At 35.7% G+C, this 22,361-nt stretch overlaps 1 protein-coding gene across 2 annotated transcripts in view; it reads left to right on the top strand.

Moving 5' to 3' along the window:
• Positions 1-20,411, top strand: part of FAR1 (fatty acyl-CoA reductase 1) — a 65,908-nt gene extending 45,497 nt beyond the window's left edge. For both annotated transcript variants that reach the window (XM_081798551.1, XM_081798550.1), the window contains exons 8-12: positions 705-772; positions 2,296-2,467; positions 9,873-10,002; positions 15,550-15,677; positions 17,255-20,411. In XM_081798551.1, coding sequence (XP_081654677.1) covers positions 705-772; positions 2,296-2,467; positions 9,873-10,002; positions 15,550-15,677; positions 17,255-17,417 — 661 coding nt within the window. In that variant the 3' untranslated portion in view covers positions 17,418-20,411. The remainder of the gene's footprint in view (positions 1-704; positions 773-2,295; positions 2,468-9,872; positions 10,003-15,549; positions 15,678-17,254) is intronic.
• Positions 20,412-22,361: the final 1,950 nt, after the last annotated feature.

Genomic DNA, 22,361 nt, shown 5'->3' with positions numbered 1-22,361 from the left:
AAATTTTAAGCTTTTCAATAACATTTTTTTTCCCTAATCAATAAACTGCCCTTATTTTTTATTTTTTTTTTAAAGATATTCTTTATTTATTTGAGAGAGAGAATGAGATATAGAGCATGAGAGGGGGGAGGGTCAGAGGGAGAAGCAGACTCCCCGCCGAGCAGGGAGCCCGATGTGGGACTCGATCCAGGGACTCCGGGATCATGCCCTGAGCCGAAGGCAATTGCTTAACCAACTGAGCCACCCAGGCGCCCGAACTGCCCTTATTTTTTAAGTCAGCATTTTATATCCTAAAAAATACGATTATATGAGTATATTGTTTCTGGTAAAAGGGAACTCAGTCCATAGTTTTTAAACTAGAGCCTCTGGAAATGAAAAGAAGATAGGAAGAGCTGAGGTTGTTTGTCATTGTTGTTTTCCTTACATTTAAAACCAGATACTCCTGCTATTATAAGGAAGAAAAATACGAAAAGAGAAAAATATTTATTTTTTTTATAATAATTTTTTTGGTGGGAGGGGAAGGGTAGTTGTAAATAGCCCTTCAGACACAAAGATTAATTGCTTAAGGATAATTTTTAAAATAACCAGTGTAGACAAGGTACCCATCATCCTTACTTCTTCCTACTTGAATGTTGTTTAAGATGTCGATTGGATAAGCTTGGCCTCTTTTTGATGTCTCACTGCTTTGATCTCTGTCTTTGCAGACCAAGAAACGTCATGGTGTATAACTGCACAACAGGCAGCACTAACCCTTTCCACTGGGGTGAAGTTGGTATGGTCTTACCTGTGTTTTTGAACGTTAGAATACATCTTAACTTAAAATACCCACTGAGTTTTTATGTTAGAACATACCCACAAGGCATTAAAAAGCCACTGAGTTACCAGTTTATTCTTATTTTAATTGCTGTATTAGAATATCTATACTTACGCTGTCTTGTGGTCCTTAGCAGTATTTCATAAATTAAAAAACATCCTGCAGTATATTCCCTCGTTGGCCCACCCTTTTCTGACTGTACTAATTTTCTGCTGCCGTCTGCAGCCTCCTTCACAGATAAATGCCCAGGATGAGGAAACAGTGATTTTTTTTCCCTCCCTCATGGTGCTCTCAGTCCTGAAGTTGTCTATTCAAAGGCAGTATCACTTCCAACTACAGGAGTTGTTACATCACAGGAGCCAGCTAGCTCCTAGCCACCTACCTAGCCAGCTACCCCAAGAGTAATAAATTAAGGAGTTAGCAAGGAGGATACGTTTTGCCCCAGTATTTTCTATTACATTTATTAATTTATTGAAGTTCACAGATTCACAGGAATATATGTGTGCTATATTGCTTGTTCTAAATTAGGGTTAATAGAACTTAAAGCCTACTGAAATTGAATAATTTTTAAGTTGTTTTTCAAATTTGAAGTAAGATATATCGATGGCATGGATTTAGTAATAGGTCTTATTTTACCTCTCATTGAACAATTTTTGTTACCCTTACAGAACAGTTTTGATTTTAAAGTAAATCTTTATGTCATTTGTCCTAGGGTTTTTCTGTGCCATTTTTATTTCAATTTAAAGATTGACCATTATAACATAAGAAAAAAAATCCAATCTAGGGTGATTTTAATTTTATGATAATTATTTAAATAGTATTCTAAGAATTTTAAAACACTGAAATGAGTTAGGTTTTTTGTAATCTCTCATCGTGTTGTAAAGTGTAGTAAAAATCAAGCTAAGCATTATTTTTCAGTGGATTTCTCAATATACATTTCCATTAAAGTATTAACATAGATATAGATTTGGTTTTGTTGATATTGTATTGCCTAAATAAATTACAGCAGAAGTTAATTTTGGGTTGTTTTAAGCTTGTTGATGTATGTTAATTTGAGCAACTTAATTATTTATAAGCAAAGGATGATGATTTTCCTTTTCTTTTTTAAGTAAGTATACAGTAATAAGAATCTGGAAAGAGGAACAGAAAGAAAGAAGCTATCGTGAGAGGTGAAATATAGAAAGTGACATTGTAAACTGACATAGGTAAAACATTAAAAGGATTTTTAAGAGTGAATTGTAACAAAAATTCATTCATCTAATTAAAATTCATAAATAGTGACAGTTCTAAAACCACTCAAGTTCAGCAGTCTAATACTCCTATTCACTTAGCTACTATCGAGAGTAGAAAAGTTTGTTTTTTAATTGAGCGAACTCTGACATCTTTGGTAAAATATTTTGCTTTGTAAAAACATGATTTTTTTTTTCAAAACTTCATTACATGGTTATTATCAAAGCTGTTACACAACTTTTCTTCCTCAGAATACCATGTAATTTCCACTTTCAAGAGGAATCCTCTCGAACAGGCCTTCAGACGGCCCAATGTAAATCTAACCTCCAATCACCTTTTATATCATTACTGGATTGCTGTAAGCCATAAGGCCCCAGCATTCCTGTATGATATCTACCTCAGGATGACTGGAAGAAGCCCAAGGTAATGGTGACTAGCTCTGTCTTATCTGTTCCTCTGACTGTTAAACAACCCATGCTTACACTAAAATGCATATTCATTAACTCTCTATTTGTTTATGCTTATGATAAGGCTTAATGGCCTTTTGTGAATGAGAAGACTCTTGAATTAAGACTTTGTCAGAAAAGCAAAGGTAGTGTCATCACTTACTCTAATTTATTCTGAAGTTTGGATGATAAATTATTGTCATGTGCTGAATTCTAGGTCTAATTTTAGGTGTTTTTTCTGAATAACAAATAACATTCAAAATGCTCTGACGCTTATTTTTCCTACAGGATATTATCTAAATCATTCCTTCAAGATGAATCCTTTAAACCAAGTGTTCAGGCGCCCCAATGTTAAGTTGTATTCCAACAACTTATTGCTTCATTATTGGAAGGGTGTCAGACATACAGTACCTGCATTATTGCTTGATCTTGCACTCAGGTTGACAGGTCAGAAACCGTGGTAAGAAGAATAGCAGTAAATACATCTATGTATTGGTAAGGTGGTGGAAGCTTGCTGGAGAGACAAAAAGTCCGCTAGCATGAGCTTTACCTTTAGAATTACTAAACTGATTAATCACAATCACAATCAAGATGCTAGGACATTTCTTAGAAATTTAGAATATTTGGGGAGACTAATTGTGGATCTCATTCTTATTGGGCCATTGATCCTCCAAAATCCCATAATAGAGGAAATGTCCAGCATCAAGGTTGTCATTGTTATTATAAGCTGAAATTGAGCCCGTCTCTCCCCTTTAAAAACTCAGAGGTGAGTCTGTAGGGGATTAAGGGTAAAATGTTTGCTATGAGTGGATTGTACAGTTTTATATGAAAAAACATAGAATCTAAAAAATTAATGGCTTGAAATACCTCAGCTGCCCATTCAGCTTATAATATGGTAATTACAGTTTTTGACTAATTTTCCAGGTTGAAAATGTCATAGTTTAAAACAAAAGTTAACAAATGGGAAGTTTTATGTTTTCTTACGGTTGTTATATAGCCTTTCTTTTTTCTTTTCTTTCTTATTGAAACCCCACAAACTTAAAGTCCTCCTACTATCTTTACCAGAATTATAGTGAAATGTACCATAAATATATCTATTTTTTTTAACTACATTGGCGTTACAGTGGAGCCTTTGATTGGAGAGTTCAGGATTTGAGTATTAATGTATAAAGAAGATGCTGATTCCAGAACTTCCATCAACTGTTCAAAAAATAAAAGTGAGGTATCTGCCAGTTATAGTGTATCAGGATCTGAGTTTCTTGTAGGGATTTTCTGTGGATTCAGTTGTCAATTATGTTCCTAACCCAATGTGTTAAATATTGAAATATGTGAGAGGTGTCAAGTTGAACAACTTTAGGACAGGTAAAGAAATACTTAATGGAAAAAAGATCCAAAATATATCAATTATTTTGAAGTTTCTTTAGGTGGTCTATGAAATGCAGTATTTGTGATTGGCAGCATTCTTTCATGGCTAAAAAGCAAATGTAAATTCATGAGTGATGGCATTGCATGCCTTCCTGATATTAATAAGGTTATTGCATATTAGAGCAGAAAAGTCAAAACTGGGTCAAAAAAGTAAAACAGGGTAAACGTATCACAAAGCCTTATACAGAAAAGGGGGCTTAGTAAACTTAAACAATGAATAGCCAGAGTTTATTAAATAATTTATAGTAGGTGTTGCTGTATAACCAATCTTCTCAAACTTAGTGGCTCTTAGAAAAGCAGAAGTTACTTTATTATTTCTTTCGGTTTATTGTTTCTCTCAGGATCAGGACTTCAGGAGGGAATCAGCTAGGCAGTTTTGGCTTGGGGGTCTTTGACATGATTGTCAGATGGAGCTGAAAGGGGGGCATGCAGTGGAAACATCTTGTGTCGCTGTCTCTTCATAATGTGTCAGGATCTCTTCCTGTAGTCTCTTTTTGAGAACTAGTGGTAGCCTTAGGGGAAATGGACTGCTTACGCGGTGACTGAAGGCTTCAAGGAGAAGTCTTTCAGCAGGCAAGTGGAAGGTGTGTGCATTTTCTGACCTACCCATAGAAATCATGCAGCACTACCTCATTCTTTCAGTCACACGTGAGTCACACAAGTCCTCCAAAATTCAAGGAAAGGGAATGTAGAGAATGTTCAAGATCATGTAAAATTTGAGCAAGTTAGTTGAAAGGTATTGTTGAAGCCATTTTGGAAAGTGCAATTGGCTATAGTCAGCCTTCTGGCCACAACAGTTCATACCCTTCCCTCATGGGAAATACACTTACTTCTTCCACCCTACCAAGACCTTTCTGGCATCAGCTTGAAGCCACTGTTGGGTCAACTGAATCTGGTGCAGTTGTAGATAAGGCTGTTTAGGAGTGGTTTTGCAGGTGTAGTTCCTCAAGTATTGGTCTGAAAACCTGTGAATGAAAGTGCCAAGTTACCTGCTGCCCACACACACAACGTGTAGGGGTGAGACAAGCATAGGAAAATGACTGGACAATTTTGTGCAGTCACTGATCTGTAACAGTTTTGAATTCCAGCTAGGTTATGTTTGGTGGTTTCTTAATTAGGGTTCAGTCCTACTCTCTGGTTGTTCTTTTTTTTTTTAATAAAGATTTTACTTATCTGACAGACAGAGACACAGGAGAGAGGGAACACACAAGCAGGGGGAGTGGGAGAGGGAGAAGCAGGCTTCCCGCGGAGCAGGGAGCCCGATGCAGGGCTTGATGCGGGGCTCGATCCCAGGACCCTGGGATCATGACCTGAGCCGAAGGCAGACGCTTAATGACTGAGCCACCCAGGTGCCCCTTTTTTTAAGATTTTATTTATTTATTTGACAGAGAGAGACACAGCGAGAGAGGGAACACAAGCAGGGGGAGCGGGAGAGGGAGAAGCAGGCTTCCCGCGGAGCAGGGAGCCCGATGCAGGGCTTGATGCGGGGCTCGATCCCAGGACCCTGGGATCATGACCTGAACCGAAGGCAAACGTTTAACGACTGGCCCCCTCTCTGGTTGTTCTTTGAGATTCTTGGCTCTGCCCTCTGAGTCATCCTTCTTTTTCATTTAAAAAAAAAAAAAATGGCCTGGGTTTGCAGCTGAATCACCTTCTTACCCTACTTCTTGCCCATAAAATGTTGGGAGTGCCTAGGGCTGCGATCAGCAAACTTGTTCTGTAAAGGGCCATGTGCATTATTCAACTCTGCTGTTAAATGTAGCTTCCACCTTGCAACCGCTCAGCTGTGCAGCCATAAGCAATATGTAAGTGAGTAAGCATGACTACATTCCAATAAAACTTTATTTACAAAAAACAGGTGGCTTTGATCCCTAGGCTCTGGTCTGCTGACCTTGATCCAGAGGCCTCTTTTCACTTTTGTCTCTGTCCCTTTAAGTGTAAACTGATCAGATTCCTTTTAAAACTGCAGGTTTCCCGTATATCTCATTTTAAAACAATCTACTCCATTAGACCAGAGCCATACGCGCAGATCTCTTTGAAACATGCCTTTTTCTATCTTGGGTTCTATATGAGGTTGCTATGGAACAACACCCTTCGATCTTAGATCCTTGCCTCTCAGGTTCTGCCTCTTCGACAACAGTTTCTATGAGACATGTCTTTAAGATTGGCATGAGCCTTTTGTTTATCTGAAAGGTTCTATGAGGAACTATTTTAGATCTTTCTGAGGTCTTAACAAAGAATCTCACATCTGCATTCTGGACTTGAGCTATGCTCAGAAGCCATTTCTTAAAGAATTCCTGGCTGACATTTTACATCCCTTCCAAATTCTACTCATATAGTTCATTTTTTTAAAAGATCATCTTTGTCCTCTCTTGAGGAAATCTTCTTGGCTAGATCATCAAGTTTATTAGGTAGAGTTTTTATTTTTCATTTTACCACAAGTGACAATTTAGTTCTTCTAACTTCCAACAGTATTTTTCTCACTTTCCTTCAAGCCCTCACAAATATCTTCCTTAAAGCTCTCTTTAAAGTTTCCACTAACATTCTTCTCTTGGTCCTTCCAGGTTTCACCAGTGGTCTCTGCAAGGGCCTTCCAGATTCTGTGTACTTGATCCTAAAGCCAATACTACATGTTTTAGATGTTTATTATAGCAGCCTCTCATTCCCTATACTGATATCTGTTCTGTGATCTGTGCTGCATGATATATCACTTCAAACTTAGACTCTTTTTTTTTTTTTAAGTTGTATAATTGACATCAAACTTCATATCTTAGAACAACAATCACTTTACTTATCTCATGATTTCTGTGGGTCATAAATTCTAGAAAGCTTTACCTGGGTGGTTTTAGCTCAGCATCTTTCAAGTGGATGCAGTCAGATGTGGACTGGAGCAGGTACACTGTGGGAGTAGGAAAGGAAGGGTACAGAGCAGCAAGAGTGGCTGGGCATCTTTCTCACGTCACATAGTCTCAGAGCCTTTCTATACCATCTCTCCACATGCACTGATTTGGGCTTCCTTCAGCATAGCAGCCTTAGGGGTTGGACAGCTTAAATGGTGACCGAAGCCTTCAAGTGTGAGTATTCCAGTGAGCAAGGCAGAAAGCTGTATCACTTTTTCTTACTCACCCTTGGAGGTTATGCAGTGTCATTTCCACCTCATTCTCCTGGTTATAAGTTACCTTTTACCTCTTGATGGGAAGATAGTCAGGGTGATATTGTAGGTGAGCATGTAGGCTAGAAAATATTGTAATCACCTTTGGAGTTTAAAGTCTGCTCCAAATAGGAAACCTCAAGTAAAGAATCTTTCTAATTGAGGTTTGTCTTGCGCAAGGCTAGTATGAGAGCAGTGATGACCCTTGACCTCGGGGCTTACAGTCTAAAGGCAACAAGAACCAGAGAGGTTTTTCCTTTAGGCAGTCTTATAAATGTTAAATACAGAGTCTTATTTATATTATTTCATTTGTTCAGATATTTACTGAACAAGGTACTGGGCTTTATGTCTTATACTGGGACCTTAATATAATGCCTCCTTCTACATTAATGTTAATCATGGCATTCATGGTGTCCACTTTATTCATTTTCATTATTCTGTGTGTCAGCTAGATAAAAATCTAACTTACTGCGTTTCTCAATGTAATGATAAAAAGTACCACTCAGACATGCATCATAAGGAATCCTGGGTGACAGTCACTTGGGACTAGGATGTGTGGTCTTACTGCAAGTGGAGGCAGCATAAATTATTCACTCTCACTCTTGAAATGCAGTAGATATTTCATCACTCTTAAAAATGACATTAGGAAAATGGTTCCATACTCCGATTTTTTTGTTATTTAGCCTAACTCTCTCTAGCTTAACTTCTGTGAATCTGATTTTTTTTTTCTTTTTTTAATCTTTCTGGTTGTTAATGGAGGGTAGTTTTGGCCTCCATCAGGGAACATTTAATAGCATTTGGGGATGTTTTTAGGGGGAGGTTATGCTACTGGCATCTAATGGGTAGAGGCCAGGGATGCTGAACATCTTACAATGCACAGGACAGCCCCCCACCACAGAGAATTATTGGGCTCAAAATGTTTGTAGTGTTGAGGTTGAGAAATCCTGGGCTAGATCTTGGCGGATTGTGGTGATTTTTTTTGCAGGTTGTGATAATAATAAAGGATAAATACATACTCAGAACATACATGGTGATGTAGTCTCAGGCATCTATCTGCTCATAGGGCATTTGAACCAAAGAGTGATTATGCAAAGTTTTAAAGTTTCTTTTTATCCTGATAGTATTCAATCCAGTACTTTTATTGCTTGATAAATATTCCGTGAACTTCACATGGAAGTGGCCTTTCAGATTTCCTTCTTCCCCTCCAATTTTTTATTGTATTTTTAAACGGCTGAATCAGTGATTGGTTGTAATTCTGTCACTTGAGTGAATCTAAAGATAAGACTAGGTGAGAATTGTCAGTGAAAAAGAAATCAGGAAGAAGAACTTGTTAATAAGATGTATGTTGGAAAATGATGTTAAGCAAATATGTGTATGTGTGTAATTCAAGTGTACTATACTGGTTGTGATAGTAGATATTGATTTAATTACAGACCTGTTATATCTTTTTTTGTTTTTGTTATAGGAAAAAAATGGTCTGATCTCTTTTCTAAAAGGAGCATGTCTTGGTTTCCTCCCCGCTCCCCCCATGTGCTTTCTATCTGTCTGAACTCTTCCTGTCCAAATACAGCCTTCGATGCTCAGTAATTCTTTTCGTGTTTGATGGAAGTTTTATTTTGGGATTACTTTCTTGCATGAACTACAGTTTTCCTTTGCATAGTCTATGTTGCCTCATTTTCTTGTAGTGTTCTGGATTCAAGGTTTCTTTCTAAACATATTGAATGTGTCCTCAGAATTGTTTAGCTAATGTTACTGTTTTGACTTTTCCCCCATTTCTAATGTTCTAATTTTCTCCCATTTTTCCCCATTTCTAAAACCCCTGATTTTGGGACTTTCTAAACTATGTAAATGCTAATCCTTATTGTGGGAATATAAATAGAATTCTTTTAGAGTATTTCTCCACAAATTATTTTTCTGTTTATCAGAGGCCAGGGATTTTTGGTGTGTGTTTTGTTTTAGAAAGTTCTTTCTTCCCTTTTCCTACTTATCATAGGTAATTAGATGTTACTGCTCTGGTTAGTGTTACGATATCAATGACTTACAGTGTGCCATGATATGTAAAATGACAGATTTAAAGATTAAGGCCCTTCGTCCTTTTTAAAAAGGAACAAATAAAAAATATCAAACTTCCTTATTTCTATTCTATAAGGATGGATAATGGGGGTTTTGGGAAGTTAGGTGAATATCTTGAATATCTATTTCAGAAAGTTTTCAGCATGAGTCATTGATTTCACAGCACATTCAGACAACCAAGAGTGGTACCTGTCTGTGTTAAAGAGAAGATTACTTTAAAAATATATTTGGAGAGAGTTGATTAAATGGCAAACGAGTATTTCTGTATACTTTGCCTCCATGATGCTAAAGAGTTGAGATTATAACGTAACACCATGTATTATGAGTTCACAGGAAATCTTAGTAATTGTAGCTGAACCAAAATGTGATTGAAGGAACAAAGAGCAAGGGAATACTAATTGAATCCATTTATTTGCTTAGGATTATAGTAGAAAATGTGACCTCAAAGTACTGTATTTCCTTTGAAAATTAATTTCGTATATCAACAGAACTCTGTTTAGGCAGCATTAAATTCATTTGCTGCTGCTTAAAAATTTTTTCCATTTTGGATTTATAAGATGTTCTTCAAAGATACAGAAATATTCTTACTCTCTGGTGGTTTGGTACACTAAATGAATTACGTATTATAATTTTACTGTTACTATCTCAGTGTAGAAACTGATACCCTGGGTGGTGATGAGATTTTTCCTAATCTATGCAAATTATGAATCTGTCCATTTTTCTTACAATACAGGATGATGAAAACAATAACTCGTCTTCACAAGGCTATGGTGTTTCTTGAATATTTCACAAGTAATTCTTGGGTTTGGAATACTGACAATGTCAATATGTTGATGAATCAGCTAAACCCTGAAGATAAAAAGGCAAGTATTTCCTGTTTTATATTAGAAAATATGTAGCATACTAATTGGAGAACCATTAGCAACCTGAGAAATAATTGGATATTTTCCACAATCAGTATGCAACAAGAAAGACATTTGACCTATTTATTTATAGTGTCTCGTTAGAGCTTCCAGTCATAATTATGGTGGTAAAATAAAATTGCTCTATCTTAAAATTTATAGTGTAAGTATTTGAGAGCAGCAGAGGTGCTTTCAAAGTATGATTGAAATGTTGATTCTTTTTTCCCCTTTAGTCAAATTCATAGAAAACTTGGACTTCTTTATGCATTTTTCCTTCACTTTGTTTTCTTTGAATTTCGAGAAAAAAACCTTCTCTCTGAAATTGTTTTACTCATATATTCTTTAATTTCTTATCATTCCACATTTCGTCCTCTGTTAGTTTGAAACTTAAACTCTTTATGTTTTTTTTTTTTTTGAGGTTACCTTAGATATTTTAACATGCATAGCTAACAAAGTCTAAATTAAGCATTTTCTATAGCTTCTTCCTTAATGATATTTAGGACCTTAAAGTGTTTGAGCTGTAGCTACCACCCCACTAATATACATATTTATACATTACTTCAATTCTCTATTTAAATCTTATAATTAGATATGATTTTGGTTAGTGTTACTTAGATTTAACCAATACTTACCAGTGTCTTTACTATTAGATCTTCTCTTTAGGGTCATTTTCTTTCAGCTTGAAATCTATCCAGAATATGATTTAGTAGGGTGTCTGTTAGTAGTGAACTCTCAGTGTTTGTCTGATGTGTCTTTATTTCACTCGTGTTTCTGTAACATGATTTTGGCACATTAAAGATAACTTTCTCTTTTGTATTCCTTTAATATTTGGCTTATGTTATTGCTGTTGAAAAAATCAGTCTCATTTGCTCTTGCATTATGGGTCACCTCTTATTGTCTCTTTTTCAGAGTTTTTTTGGTATTGTGCAGTTTCACTGTGAATGTGTCTGGTATATATTTATATATTTTTTAATTTATCCTGTTTCACAGTGGGCTTCCTGGATCTGAAGTCAGATTATTATTATTTCTTCACATATGGCCTCTTCACCATTCTCTTGTCTTCTTGTGAAATTTTAATGAATTTTAGATCATTTAGATCTTTTAACTTTTATTTCACATTTTGTGTCTCTTTGTTTCTGGCCTGAGAGCTAATAATTAAAGTTCTATGACAGTCTTTCAGCTGTGCCTAAGCCACCCCGCTGAATTTTGGGTTTTGGGTATTTTCACTTTTAGAAGTTTGGTGTATTTTTCAAATCTTATAGTCATTTCTTAAATAATCTTTAGAATTTTTTTTCTTGACACATTGTAGACATAATTGTTTTAAATTCTGTTTCCGCTAATGCAGACTTCTAAAGGTTGTGCAGCTTAGCATCAGCCACTTCATCTGTCCTTTAAGCTAGCTCTCATTCATGGCACCTTGTTTCTTGTTTCTTATTGTTTGACTGTAAATTCATGTTCCTTGAGGATTTCTGTGGGAATTTTTTGAAGCCTGTGTTGAAATTGCAGTTTCCCAATAAGGATTTGCCCTTCTGCCAGTAGCCTGGTGAGTGTTAGCATTAACTAGCCAGGTGACATTAAGAGGCCAGGACCCACTTTGAAATATCTGATGAAGTTTTTAGCACAACTCAGGTGAATATGGGCCTTCAGTAGGCTGGTTCATGTTTACAGTTTCTCAAAGGTGATTTTTTTTTTTTCATCTTCCCAATCGCAGCTTCCTTTCTCTTTCCACTTCTTTCCTTAAAAATTTTAATGTTTTATTTAATATATCCAAAATAATATATAATTTAAACAAAAATTTAAAAATTACGTAAAATTTAAAGAACTATTTAAAGGATATTATACTTTCAATTTTTTTTATACTGAGCCTTTCAAACCCAGTGTGCATTTTACACTCCCCAGCACATCTCAGTTCAGACCAGTCACTTTCAAGTTCCCAAAGATGTGTGTGGTTTGTGGTGGCTACCATATTAGATAATGCAGATTTAGTCCCATTGTACTGGTTGTGCATGACAAAGGCATCAAGAGTGCAGTTTTTCTGCCCACTTCTGTGTGTGGTGGGTTTACTTTTTTTTACACCTTTGCTCTGAGGCTACAGCTTTTGGGATTTTTATCTTTTTGCAGAAATATTCCATAAGACTCCTTAACTGGGGCGCCTGGGTGGCTCAGTCGTTAAGCGTCTGCCTTCGGCTCAGGTCATGATCCCAGGGTCCTGGGATCGAGCCCCTCATCAGGCTTCTTGCTCGGCGGGAAGCCTGCTTCTCCCTCTCCCCCTCCCCCTGCTTGTGTTCCCTCTCTCACTGTGTCTCTCTCTGTCAAATAAATTAATAAAATCTTAAAAAAAAAAAAGACTCAACTTATGGGGCTGTAGGCTTTATAAGCCAGTCTTCCTCCTTGCCTACAGCCTTCAAAGCAGAAGGTGTAGGTACCAGGGTCCTGCAGATAATCTCAGGTTAGGAAATTTGTGGCTTCTGCTGATTCCTTATTTTCTCCCTTTCCATCTTCCCTCTCCCCATCCCAGTGCACAACACATGCTGCCCAGTGGATTATCAGAAAGTGAGCACCCCGGTGAAAAAATAGAACATTATTATCCCCAGAGGATCCCCTCATGCCCCCTCCCAATCACTATCTCCCAAAAGTAACAACTATCTCAGATTCTAACACTAAATGGTAGTTATACCCATTGTTGACTTTATACAAATGGTATCCTAATACAGTATTTTTCCTTTTTTTTAGTGATATTTGAGTTATTTCCAGTTTTTGGCTATTAGGAATAATTTTTTGAACCATGTGCACACATTTGTTTAGGATCTATACCTAGAAGTAGAATAGTAGCTAAGTCAAAGGGTATTTGTATGTTCAATGTAATTGATAATGCTTAACAGTTTTCCACAGTAGTTGCACCAATTTGTATTCCAAGTGGCAGTTCATGAGAGTTCCTATTAATCCACATCCTCCGAACAGTTAGCCTTTTCATTTTAATTTTTAATTTTATCCACTTTGTTGGGTGTATAGTGGTATCTCAATGTAATGTTAATATGCATTTCATATTACATAAAAAGTTTGTGTAGAAATGGCAAAAATTGCCAATAATCCTATTGAAAATGGGCTAGAGATGAAGAGTCTACAGAAAATAAATGCAGGGCGCCTGGGTGGCTCAGTTGGGTAAGCGACTGCCTTCGGCTCAGGTCATGATCCTGGAGTCCCGGGATCGAGTCCCGCATCGGGCTCCCTGCTCGGCAGGGAGTCTGCTTCTCCCTCTGATCCTCCTCCCTCTCATGCTCTCTGTCTCTCATTCTCTCTCAAAAAATTAAAAAAAAAAAAGTTAAAAAAAAAGAAAATTAATGCAAATGATTCTTAACAAAAGATACTCATCCTCACTCATAAAAATGGAAATGTAAATTGAAACTAGACTGAGATAATTACTACTTAACAGTTTGCAAAGATGCAAAGTTTGCCAACATACCCTTTTGGTAAGGCACTGGCCAGTGGGAGCTCTCATACATTGTTAATAGAAAGGTATATCTTTCTCTGACCTTGTATTTTCAACTTTTCTGTATCCTTATCTTTTAGATATTTCTCTTCTAAGCAGCATATAGGTTTTTTTTCAGTCTGATAATTTTGGACCCTTATTTGGAAGACTTAGTCCATAATGTAATTTCTGATAATATTTGATTTAAATCTAACTCTTAGTGTTTCTCTTTGTCTAACTTGTTTTAAGTTCTTTTTTTTGCTTTCTTTGAGGTTATTTTTTACAATTTTCTATTTTCCTATCTGTATCAGTTACATAGAAATATACTAGTTGTATTTCTAGGTTACTCTAGAGGTTACAGCATCCTTCCTTACTTTATCAAGAGCTAATATAATATTGGTACTTCTGCCCTTTTTTGGATAACGCAAGGACCGATACGTATTTTAATTCTGCATGTGCATTATAGGTCTTACAGTCATTATTCTTACTGCAGTCTGTGCAGTAAGTATTCACATAGATTTACCAGCATAATTGCTCTTCATTTCTTCTTCCATGTCCAGACTTCAGTCTGGAATCATGTTCATTCTGCTTAAAAAATACCCTTTAGTGTACTTCCTCTGGTGTGAGTCATCTGCTGATGTCACATCGTCCCAGTTTTTATTCTTCTGGAAACATCTTTGTCAAAGATGTTTATACTGGTATAGAATTGTATGTTAACAGTTTTCTTTGAGCCCTGGAAGACATCGTCGCATAGTTTTTTGGCTTCCATTGCTTTTGAGAAGTCTTTGTCAGTTTAATACTTGTGCCTTTAGAGCTAATCCATAACACCTTTTTCTGCTGTCTTTGAAATTTTCATCTTTGATTTTCAACAATTTTACTCTCATGTGCTCAGATACATGTGTATACGTGGTGTATGTGTATTTCGAGTCTTTGACTTATGTATTGTCATTTTGGGGAAATTTTCAGCTGTCATCTTCTCAGATAGTGTTTCTGTTCCACTCTTTCACTTTTCCTGTGGGGATCCAGTTACACGTATGTAATGACTTCTCATAATATCTCCTATCCGAAGTCGAGTCTCCATTTTAGTGCAATGTTACTTTAATGGTTTATTTATGTAGCTATTTTGGTCTACAACTTGGTATTTTCAGATAAGTGATGGTAAACACTGAATAATCGGTTTATCATTCCAAAAAAATAATCTGTTTCTGTATGGAGAAACACTGAGCAGTGCATAGCCCTCTTATTTTGCCATGAAGTAACACTTTTGTAAAATTTTCTTTTCTAGATATGTCCATCCTTTTCATCAAATGGCCTCCTTACTGTTCCCTAAACTCCTAAGCCAGCTTTCACAACATATTCTTTCTCTTGATGTCATCACTGTTCTGTAGGAAAAGTAATCTGTGTGGTATGCAGGTGTTCAAGAAGAGATACTGTAGATAGAAACTGGAAATAAATATACTAGTACATGTGTAAAGTGGTGAGGAATACATAGATTATTTGGACAATGGAATTTTATCTTTTTTTTTTTTTTAATGGTACAGGTTTCTTTCTTCTTACATTTCATATACTTCTCTTTAAATGCTGACATGAGTTTTCAGATTATCTTCTGAAATGTTTCTGTGTTTAGTGGAAGGTATAAAATAGGGATAAGAATTTCTTTGTGAATAGCAGGAAGATTTTAAAAGTTATTGTTATAAACATTTTATAGTCTTGTCATGTGCAGGTAGCCTTTAAAAAAGTGTGTATTTTGGGAGCACCTGGGTGGCTCAGTTGCTTAAGCTTCTGACTCTTGATTTCAGCCTAAGTCATAATCTCATGGGTCCTGAGATCAAGCCCTATGTCGGGGCTCTGTGCTCAGCGTGGAGTCTACTTGGGTTCTCTCTCTCTGCCCCTCCCCCTGTGCGCTCACTCTCTCTCTGTCTCTCTCTCTCTAAAATAGATAAGTAAATCTTTAAAACAATTTTAGAAAGTGTGAATTTTTGATTAGCTATGAAAAAAATTATTCAAGAGTGTAACCGATAGATTTTTTGTTTCTATAGACCTTTAATATTGATGTACGGCAGTTACATTGGGCAGAATATATAGAGAACTACTGCATGGGAACTAAGAAATATGTATTGAATGAAGAAATGTCTGGCCTCCCTGCAGCTAGAAAACATCTGAACAAGTAAGTTTTTTACATCGGCTTGATTTCATCTTGTCTTCCTTATGAAACATTACACAATTTTTGTTTTCTTTTGTTTTTTTTTGGTAAGCTGGTATATTGAATGAAAGATATTGCTAGTGTAATATATTGCATTTAGGAAAGGTGCTTACCTTTGGACTGAAACTATGGGAGTTTTAATTTAGCCTATGATTGTTGAAACTTACCATCAATTTATACTGTTCCTTAGCCCTAATTTCAGGTGGGAATTTAGTTTTGAAAATCACTATTGTCTTTTCTTATATTACTACTGAAGAAGTAAAGATTTTAGAAAATGAAAATGTATTTTAAACTAGAGGTAATTTTAAAAAATAAATGAGGTAATATATTTGAAGGGTTTTTTGTTTGTTTGTTTGTTTGTTTTTTGCCCTAGTCAAATACATCTTTGGAAGGGGAAAAGAGATAAAATAATAACATCATTCAGCATAGAATTTTTTCTTTGTTTATAAAACCAGAGTTATAATTATTTCCTTAGTCTCATTATAAACATAATATATACTCATTGTTTTAAAAAACCCCAGACAACACAGGAAAAATCATTGTTATCCCATAATTCAGAGATGCAGTTAATTTCAGTAGTAACCTCTTTCATTTGTAGTGTTTTTATAATACAGTTTTTATAACAGTTTTTAAGACCATCACATCATTCTTTTTATACCTCCAACTTGTATGAGGCTTTTGCAGGGCAACTAGTTGTATAGTTGAGGAAAGTGAAGGTTAGGGAAGTTGTGTTTGCCCAGGTCATATGTATTAGGTGACAAAGGAAACTAGAATACTTATCTTTGACTCCTAATTCAAAGGTCTTTGGTTTTTTTATATCGTTTGTGTATTATAGTCTTATCTTGGACTGCCTATTGAAGTTAATGGAATTTATGTAGCATTGTTACATATCTGAATGTTTGTGTTCTTTTCTAACACCATTAAAATTATAAAAAACGTTTTGAAACATGAGCACAATAACATTAATATTACTCTTTGAGAATGGGAGGGTCCTCCTATATAGACTAGTGCCATGTTTCATTCACGGATGAAGATTTGTCCAATTGGCTTTTGATCATGTGACTGTCACCTATAACTAAAGAAGTTCACTTGTCTGACAACTTGCTAAAGAAGTTGCTAAAGATGTTAAAACATGTTTATTTTGTCTAGAAGATGATGTATATAATGAACAAACCTTTTTAGATTAGATAGGAAGCTCCAGAAGTACAAGGGGCATGTCTGTTTTACTTACAATATACTTAGTACTGGTCACACAGAAAGATGCTCAGTAATACTTGTTGAATGAGTAAATTTGCATCCCAAATACACTGTTATAAAAAACCTTTGTGTGTATTCATTGTTAATAGAGGTTGTGCATTGTTTGATGGACTGCATGGTCAGGTCTGACTTTTGCTAACTTTCTAAATTAAGGGCTTCTAGTTAATTTTTAAATAGGTTTCAAATTAATAATGGATTTGAAAACTGAGCATCGATCATCTGCCATCCAGCAATATTTTATTCTAGAAAGCATTGTCTGATATGTCTCTTGATTTGCTTTCCAGGTTGAGAAACATACGATATGGTTTCAATACTATCTTGGTGATCCTGATTTGGCGCATTTTTATTGCAAGATCACAAATGGCAAGAAACATCTGGTACTTTGTGGTTAGTCTGTGTTACAAGTTTCTGTCATACTTCCGAGCATCCAGCACTATGAGATACTGAAGACAAGAATTTAGCATTAGAACATCTATGCATATGGTGGTCTAAATGCACAAAATGTAAAATGTACTTAAGTCATCTCACCTTTTGTCAAGACATTAAACCATCTTAGATCAGAGTGTGGAGTAAAGTATGGTACATTTTATGTAACATTTTAATGTTTATGCTTATAAAAATCTGGTGAACACACTGTGGTTATGCCAGCTCAAATCTACAATAGCCACCAAAACCATGACTTAACATTTTGATCCCTGGGGACAAGGGGTGGGGTGAAGGTAGCAGTGGGGAAATAGGAACCCTGACCAGTATAACTGTGCAATTCTGGAACATATTAATTAAAATATGCCTTAACATTTAGTGATTTCTAACTCTAATATATAGTGCAGTGGAAAGCATTTATTTGGACAGGAATACTTAGCTAAGTTGGTAGATATTTCATTCTTCAGTGTTTGATTTTTTTCAATGGTTGAAGTGGGTTTTAGTTTTGTTAAAACTGTAGCCAAACTTATTTTCACATCATTCTGTAAGTTATTGAGTGGTCTCCAATATGAAAGACATGTTCTCAATTTCCTTTCTCTGATTAGTGGTCTGATGCACATCATTTTTGTATAAGCAATCAGTTGCTTCCGTAATCAGAAGGCTGTATGTTATTCTAAAGACCCTACTGGATCTAAATAGGTTTGAGAATCCATATCAACATATGCTATGTATTTTTTGAAGGAAAATGAGAATGAATTCCATAAGACTATTAGTATCAAAAAAAATAGGAATACATTTTTCTTGTCCACATTATGACCAAATAAAAATTAGTCCTGTGAAATTTTGTTCATGTTTTGAAGTTGGAGGATTTCTTGAGACTTTGGCAAAGGGGGGTGCAGGTGGGTAGGGAGTCACTATATTTGTGCTCTCTTCCCTTTATACATTTTATTAACAGGACTTTTAAAAGGCTTGTGCAGTCTTTCCAATGAAAACTGAAAGTGCTTTATTATGGAAGAATGTATTTGCAGGTAGTCATAATAATAAGAAAACGTTCTCACATGTGTGTAAACACATACTAAACTTTTGACCTTGAGAGCTGAATTCCTTCAAGAAAAATAAAATAGTGCATAAAATAGCGTGTATAAAATTAAGTAAAGGACTTTATTTACATACCACATAAAGTAGCAAACTGTTGAATGAGTTTCAAGGTACCATTTATTTTTTCTGCATGTAGTTTTAGCTTTAGAAAGAAATGCATTATAGAAACAAGTAATAGCAAGAAAATTAATGTATATTTTAATGATACATTATTATTCCCTTTAAACCTTAATAGTAGTTAACTGTCCTTACTGTTTTAACATACATTTGGTTTAACAGATTGATCAGCATAACTCTTCTAATTTAGCTGATCAAGTTGTACTATATTTAAATCATCAACAGTATATCTTGAATGTGTTTAATGAGGTCAGTGCACAATACAAAAAGCTACATAGAACTTTACATCTTAATTTTCTCTGTCAATTTAAATGCAATGTGTAAGAAGTTTATTTTGTTATTGTGAAAAAAAAACTAAATGTAAAGGAAACCACTTTCTTCCATGCAGGTGCGTAATCTTGAAAAGGAAAAATGCTTCCATGTTGAAGCCAGATTTTCTGTAGTAAAACTTTTAAACATTATTTTAAAATAAATATGTATATAAATATATATATATATATTCTTTGAAATGATACTAAGTCTCTGGTCTAGGACCGTACCTTGTGTAAGGTGTGAGAGACCATGACAGTGTCTGAAAATGGAATAAATGATGATGCCTTTAATTTAAAGTGGCCCACTGATTAACTCTAGATGCTCTCTACATCGAGTACTCCATCTCTCCAAATCCATTTCCATAATATGTTGAAAACAGGCTAACATTTCTATGATGTTTATCCTTCTGCCGAATATACTTAGAATCAGGTGAATTGTCTTTGTATCTTGCAGAAGAATCAGGTACAACTTTGCCAGGCATGTGAAGTACAGAGGGGGGTATGTCTTCTGACCTAGTCATTGTTCTCGTAATCCAACGTAAAGAAATGCTCGCTGGGACAGGTGCTGAGGCCACTGCATTAATGTTGTGTGTTTGTTTAGAATTCTGTTGTCAGAAGAAACTAATGAATAGACTAATATGTCATTTTAGAACTTAGTTCTAAAATTAATGTGAAGAGTAGATAGGTTGTTAATCCCCCACCAACTAGACTTTAAGCTTAACTCAAAGATTTTGGGACTCATTTTTGATTTGTGTCATTTGCTAGACATGGTTTTTAGTTATGTTTGACTTTATTTTCTACAGTATGAACTCAGTTTTTAACACGATAACCTAATTGAATTTAGTATTTCATTTAATTCATTTGATAAAGCCATATTGTAATACATTTGGGTTTTTTCCCCACTATTCACTCTTGATTCTATGCTTTTATCAATTGTGACATCATTTGTGGCTATATTGCAGTTTGACTTGGCAACATTAATACGTTTGAAAGCTCAACAAAGAAGCATGGCAATACGTTCTTTGACTAAAGAATGGTATAAACATGGTATAAAAATGGTAATAAAGCTTGGAAGCAGGGAGGAAAAAATCTTATTTCTCCCCTTTTTTTGTGTGTGTCTGTAGGAACTGGTTCAGGGTTTTTTGCTTTTTGTTTTAAATGTAAATTGATAATCTTTTATAAGAAGTAAATAGCATTATTGGGTGCCTTTGTTTGTAAACCAAAAAGTAATAAATGAATCCCTATATTTCCATTATAGTATTTATTGTATTTTTACAATAATTATCCTGAAAACTATATTGAAAATACTACCTGTCAGATAATGTGGTTAGAATTACAGGACGCAGGGCCCACGTATACTACTTACGTTTTTTTAGGTACACACTTATTACCTCTTGTATCCTAATGTTATTTAACTGAGTTTCTCACAAGCATTTTAGGGGAAGCGTATGGACAGGATGAGTACCTTTCATTAAAGTATTATTTTTACGTATTGTCTGGAATGAGGTCGTTTTTCTGTTTTCTAAAAACAGTACCAGGAGAATGCCAGGGTCTCATTTAGGCTCCAGCTACTCTCCTCCACACTGAATGATACCATTTTAATTTATAGGTACACTTGTAGTAATTTATCTGTTGAGTAAGGATGAGGGAATCACTCACTAGTAATAGAGATTAATTATAAAAAAGAAGGTATTGGGTTAGGTTCAGGTGAGTGTAAATGACCTTCCAAGAATGCTTTCCAGGCTGCCTCCAAGCCCTCACTTGAAACCGTTAGCACTGATTTGCTCTACTTTGAGAAAAACTCTAAACTTTTGCATGAGAAACTAGAGACTGGAAGGTATGCTGCATAACTTGATACAGAAATGAGTTAATTAAACTTACAGTCTCTGTGATAAGAGAAATATGAACTATTTTCTTATTGAATTAATGTTTTTATCTTAAAGCATTTTCTAGTCATAGAGTGAATTTATCTTTTCTTTTTTTTTTTCTGGTGGTATGCTCTTCCATTTCTGTTACTCTTAAGATTTCTAAGCTAATCATCTGTCAATTGAGCATAGTTGTGCATAATTGTTAAATAATTCCTTTGATTTTTCTCTATTAAAGAAAAGTTTGAGTAACATTAAGCTTGACCTGCTCCTTTTGCAAGTTGATGGCTCTAAAATACATTTATATAGAAAACCGTAAAGTGCTAAGTATGAGTTCAGTATCTTTACTGTGGGCCTGAACTCAGGGGAATAAGGTTGTAACTGTCTTTTTCTTTTCTTTCTTTCTTCTTTTTTTTTGCGGGGGGGGGTCACAGATCACAGACACTACCTATAATTTTATACAAGAAGAAGAGAGGCAATGGAGTGAGGATTTTTCTGAATTCATTAAAATATACAAATATTCATAGTTATTCTCTTTGAAATATTTACCTTAATATTCTCCACTAGATGCTTAACTTCATTTTCATGTTACAGCTTCATGGAGTTGAATTAGGTGTCCTCCAAAGATGCTTTGGAGGGAGAATTCCATTATTTTCTGCTGGTTGTACAGAAAACCTAACACATTCTCGCTCTCTCACGTGTAAATCTGTGCAGAACCCTTGAGATTTTTGTGACCAAGGAATAACTAGAAAGTGTTAGGTTGAACCATATATAAAAAGCTAATATTTGATCATCTTAGACCTATAAAGGTCTAAAACTTTCATGTGACTCATTCTAGTATTAGAGCCGCTTTTTTGGTTTTATTTTTTTTAACAAACATCTGAACCTAAACATACAGTTGAATGTGGTCTTATTTAAGATTTTATTTATTTATTTGACAGAGACACAGAGAGAGAGGGAACACAAGCAGGGGGAGTGGAGAGGGAGAAGCAGGCTTCCCGCGGAGCAGGGAGCCCGATGCGGGGCTCGATCCCGGGAAGCTAGGATCATGACCTGAGCCAAAGGCAGACGCTTAATGACTGAGCCACCCAGGTGCCCCAAATGTGGTCTTACTTAAAATAGTCATCCTGGGAGATTGTATATTTCATCAGTACTTAAGTTTTTGACATTTAACACCTAATTTTCTGCTTTATGTTGCATCTTTCGCAGGTTCTTGTCATTTCTCCCAGCTTGGGTCTTGGCTTCTTAAAAGGCAAACCAGGCCTGCACCTTTTCATGTCGTAGAAACAACACTAGTAAACATTTGTTGAGCACTTGCTGTGTCAGGCGGTACTCTAAAGATTTTACAGATATTCACTCATTTATGCCTTTCAGCAACGCTTTGAGGAGGGTTCCTCTATCACTTGTTTTTTTTTTTTTTTTAAAGATTTTATTTATTTATTTGACAGAGAGAGACACAGTGAGAGAGGGAACACAAGCAGGGGGAGTGGGAGAGGGAGAAGCAGGCTTCCCGCGGAGCAGGGAGCCCGATGCGGGGCTCGATCCCAGGACCCCGGGATCACGGCCTGAGCCGAAGG

Source organism: Leptonychotes weddellii, chromosome 11, assembly GCF_054177405.1.
Source record: "Leptonychotes weddellii isolate Sample4059 chromosome 11, ASM5417740v2, whole genome shotgun sequence".
Classification (NCBI taxonomy): domain Eukaryota; kingdom Metazoa; phylum Chordata; class Mammalia; order Carnivora; family Phocidae; genus Leptonychotes; species Leptonychotes weddellii.
The sequence above is the reverse complement of the archived record's forward strand: the minus strand, read 5'-3'. Positions and strand labels throughout refer to the sequence as shown.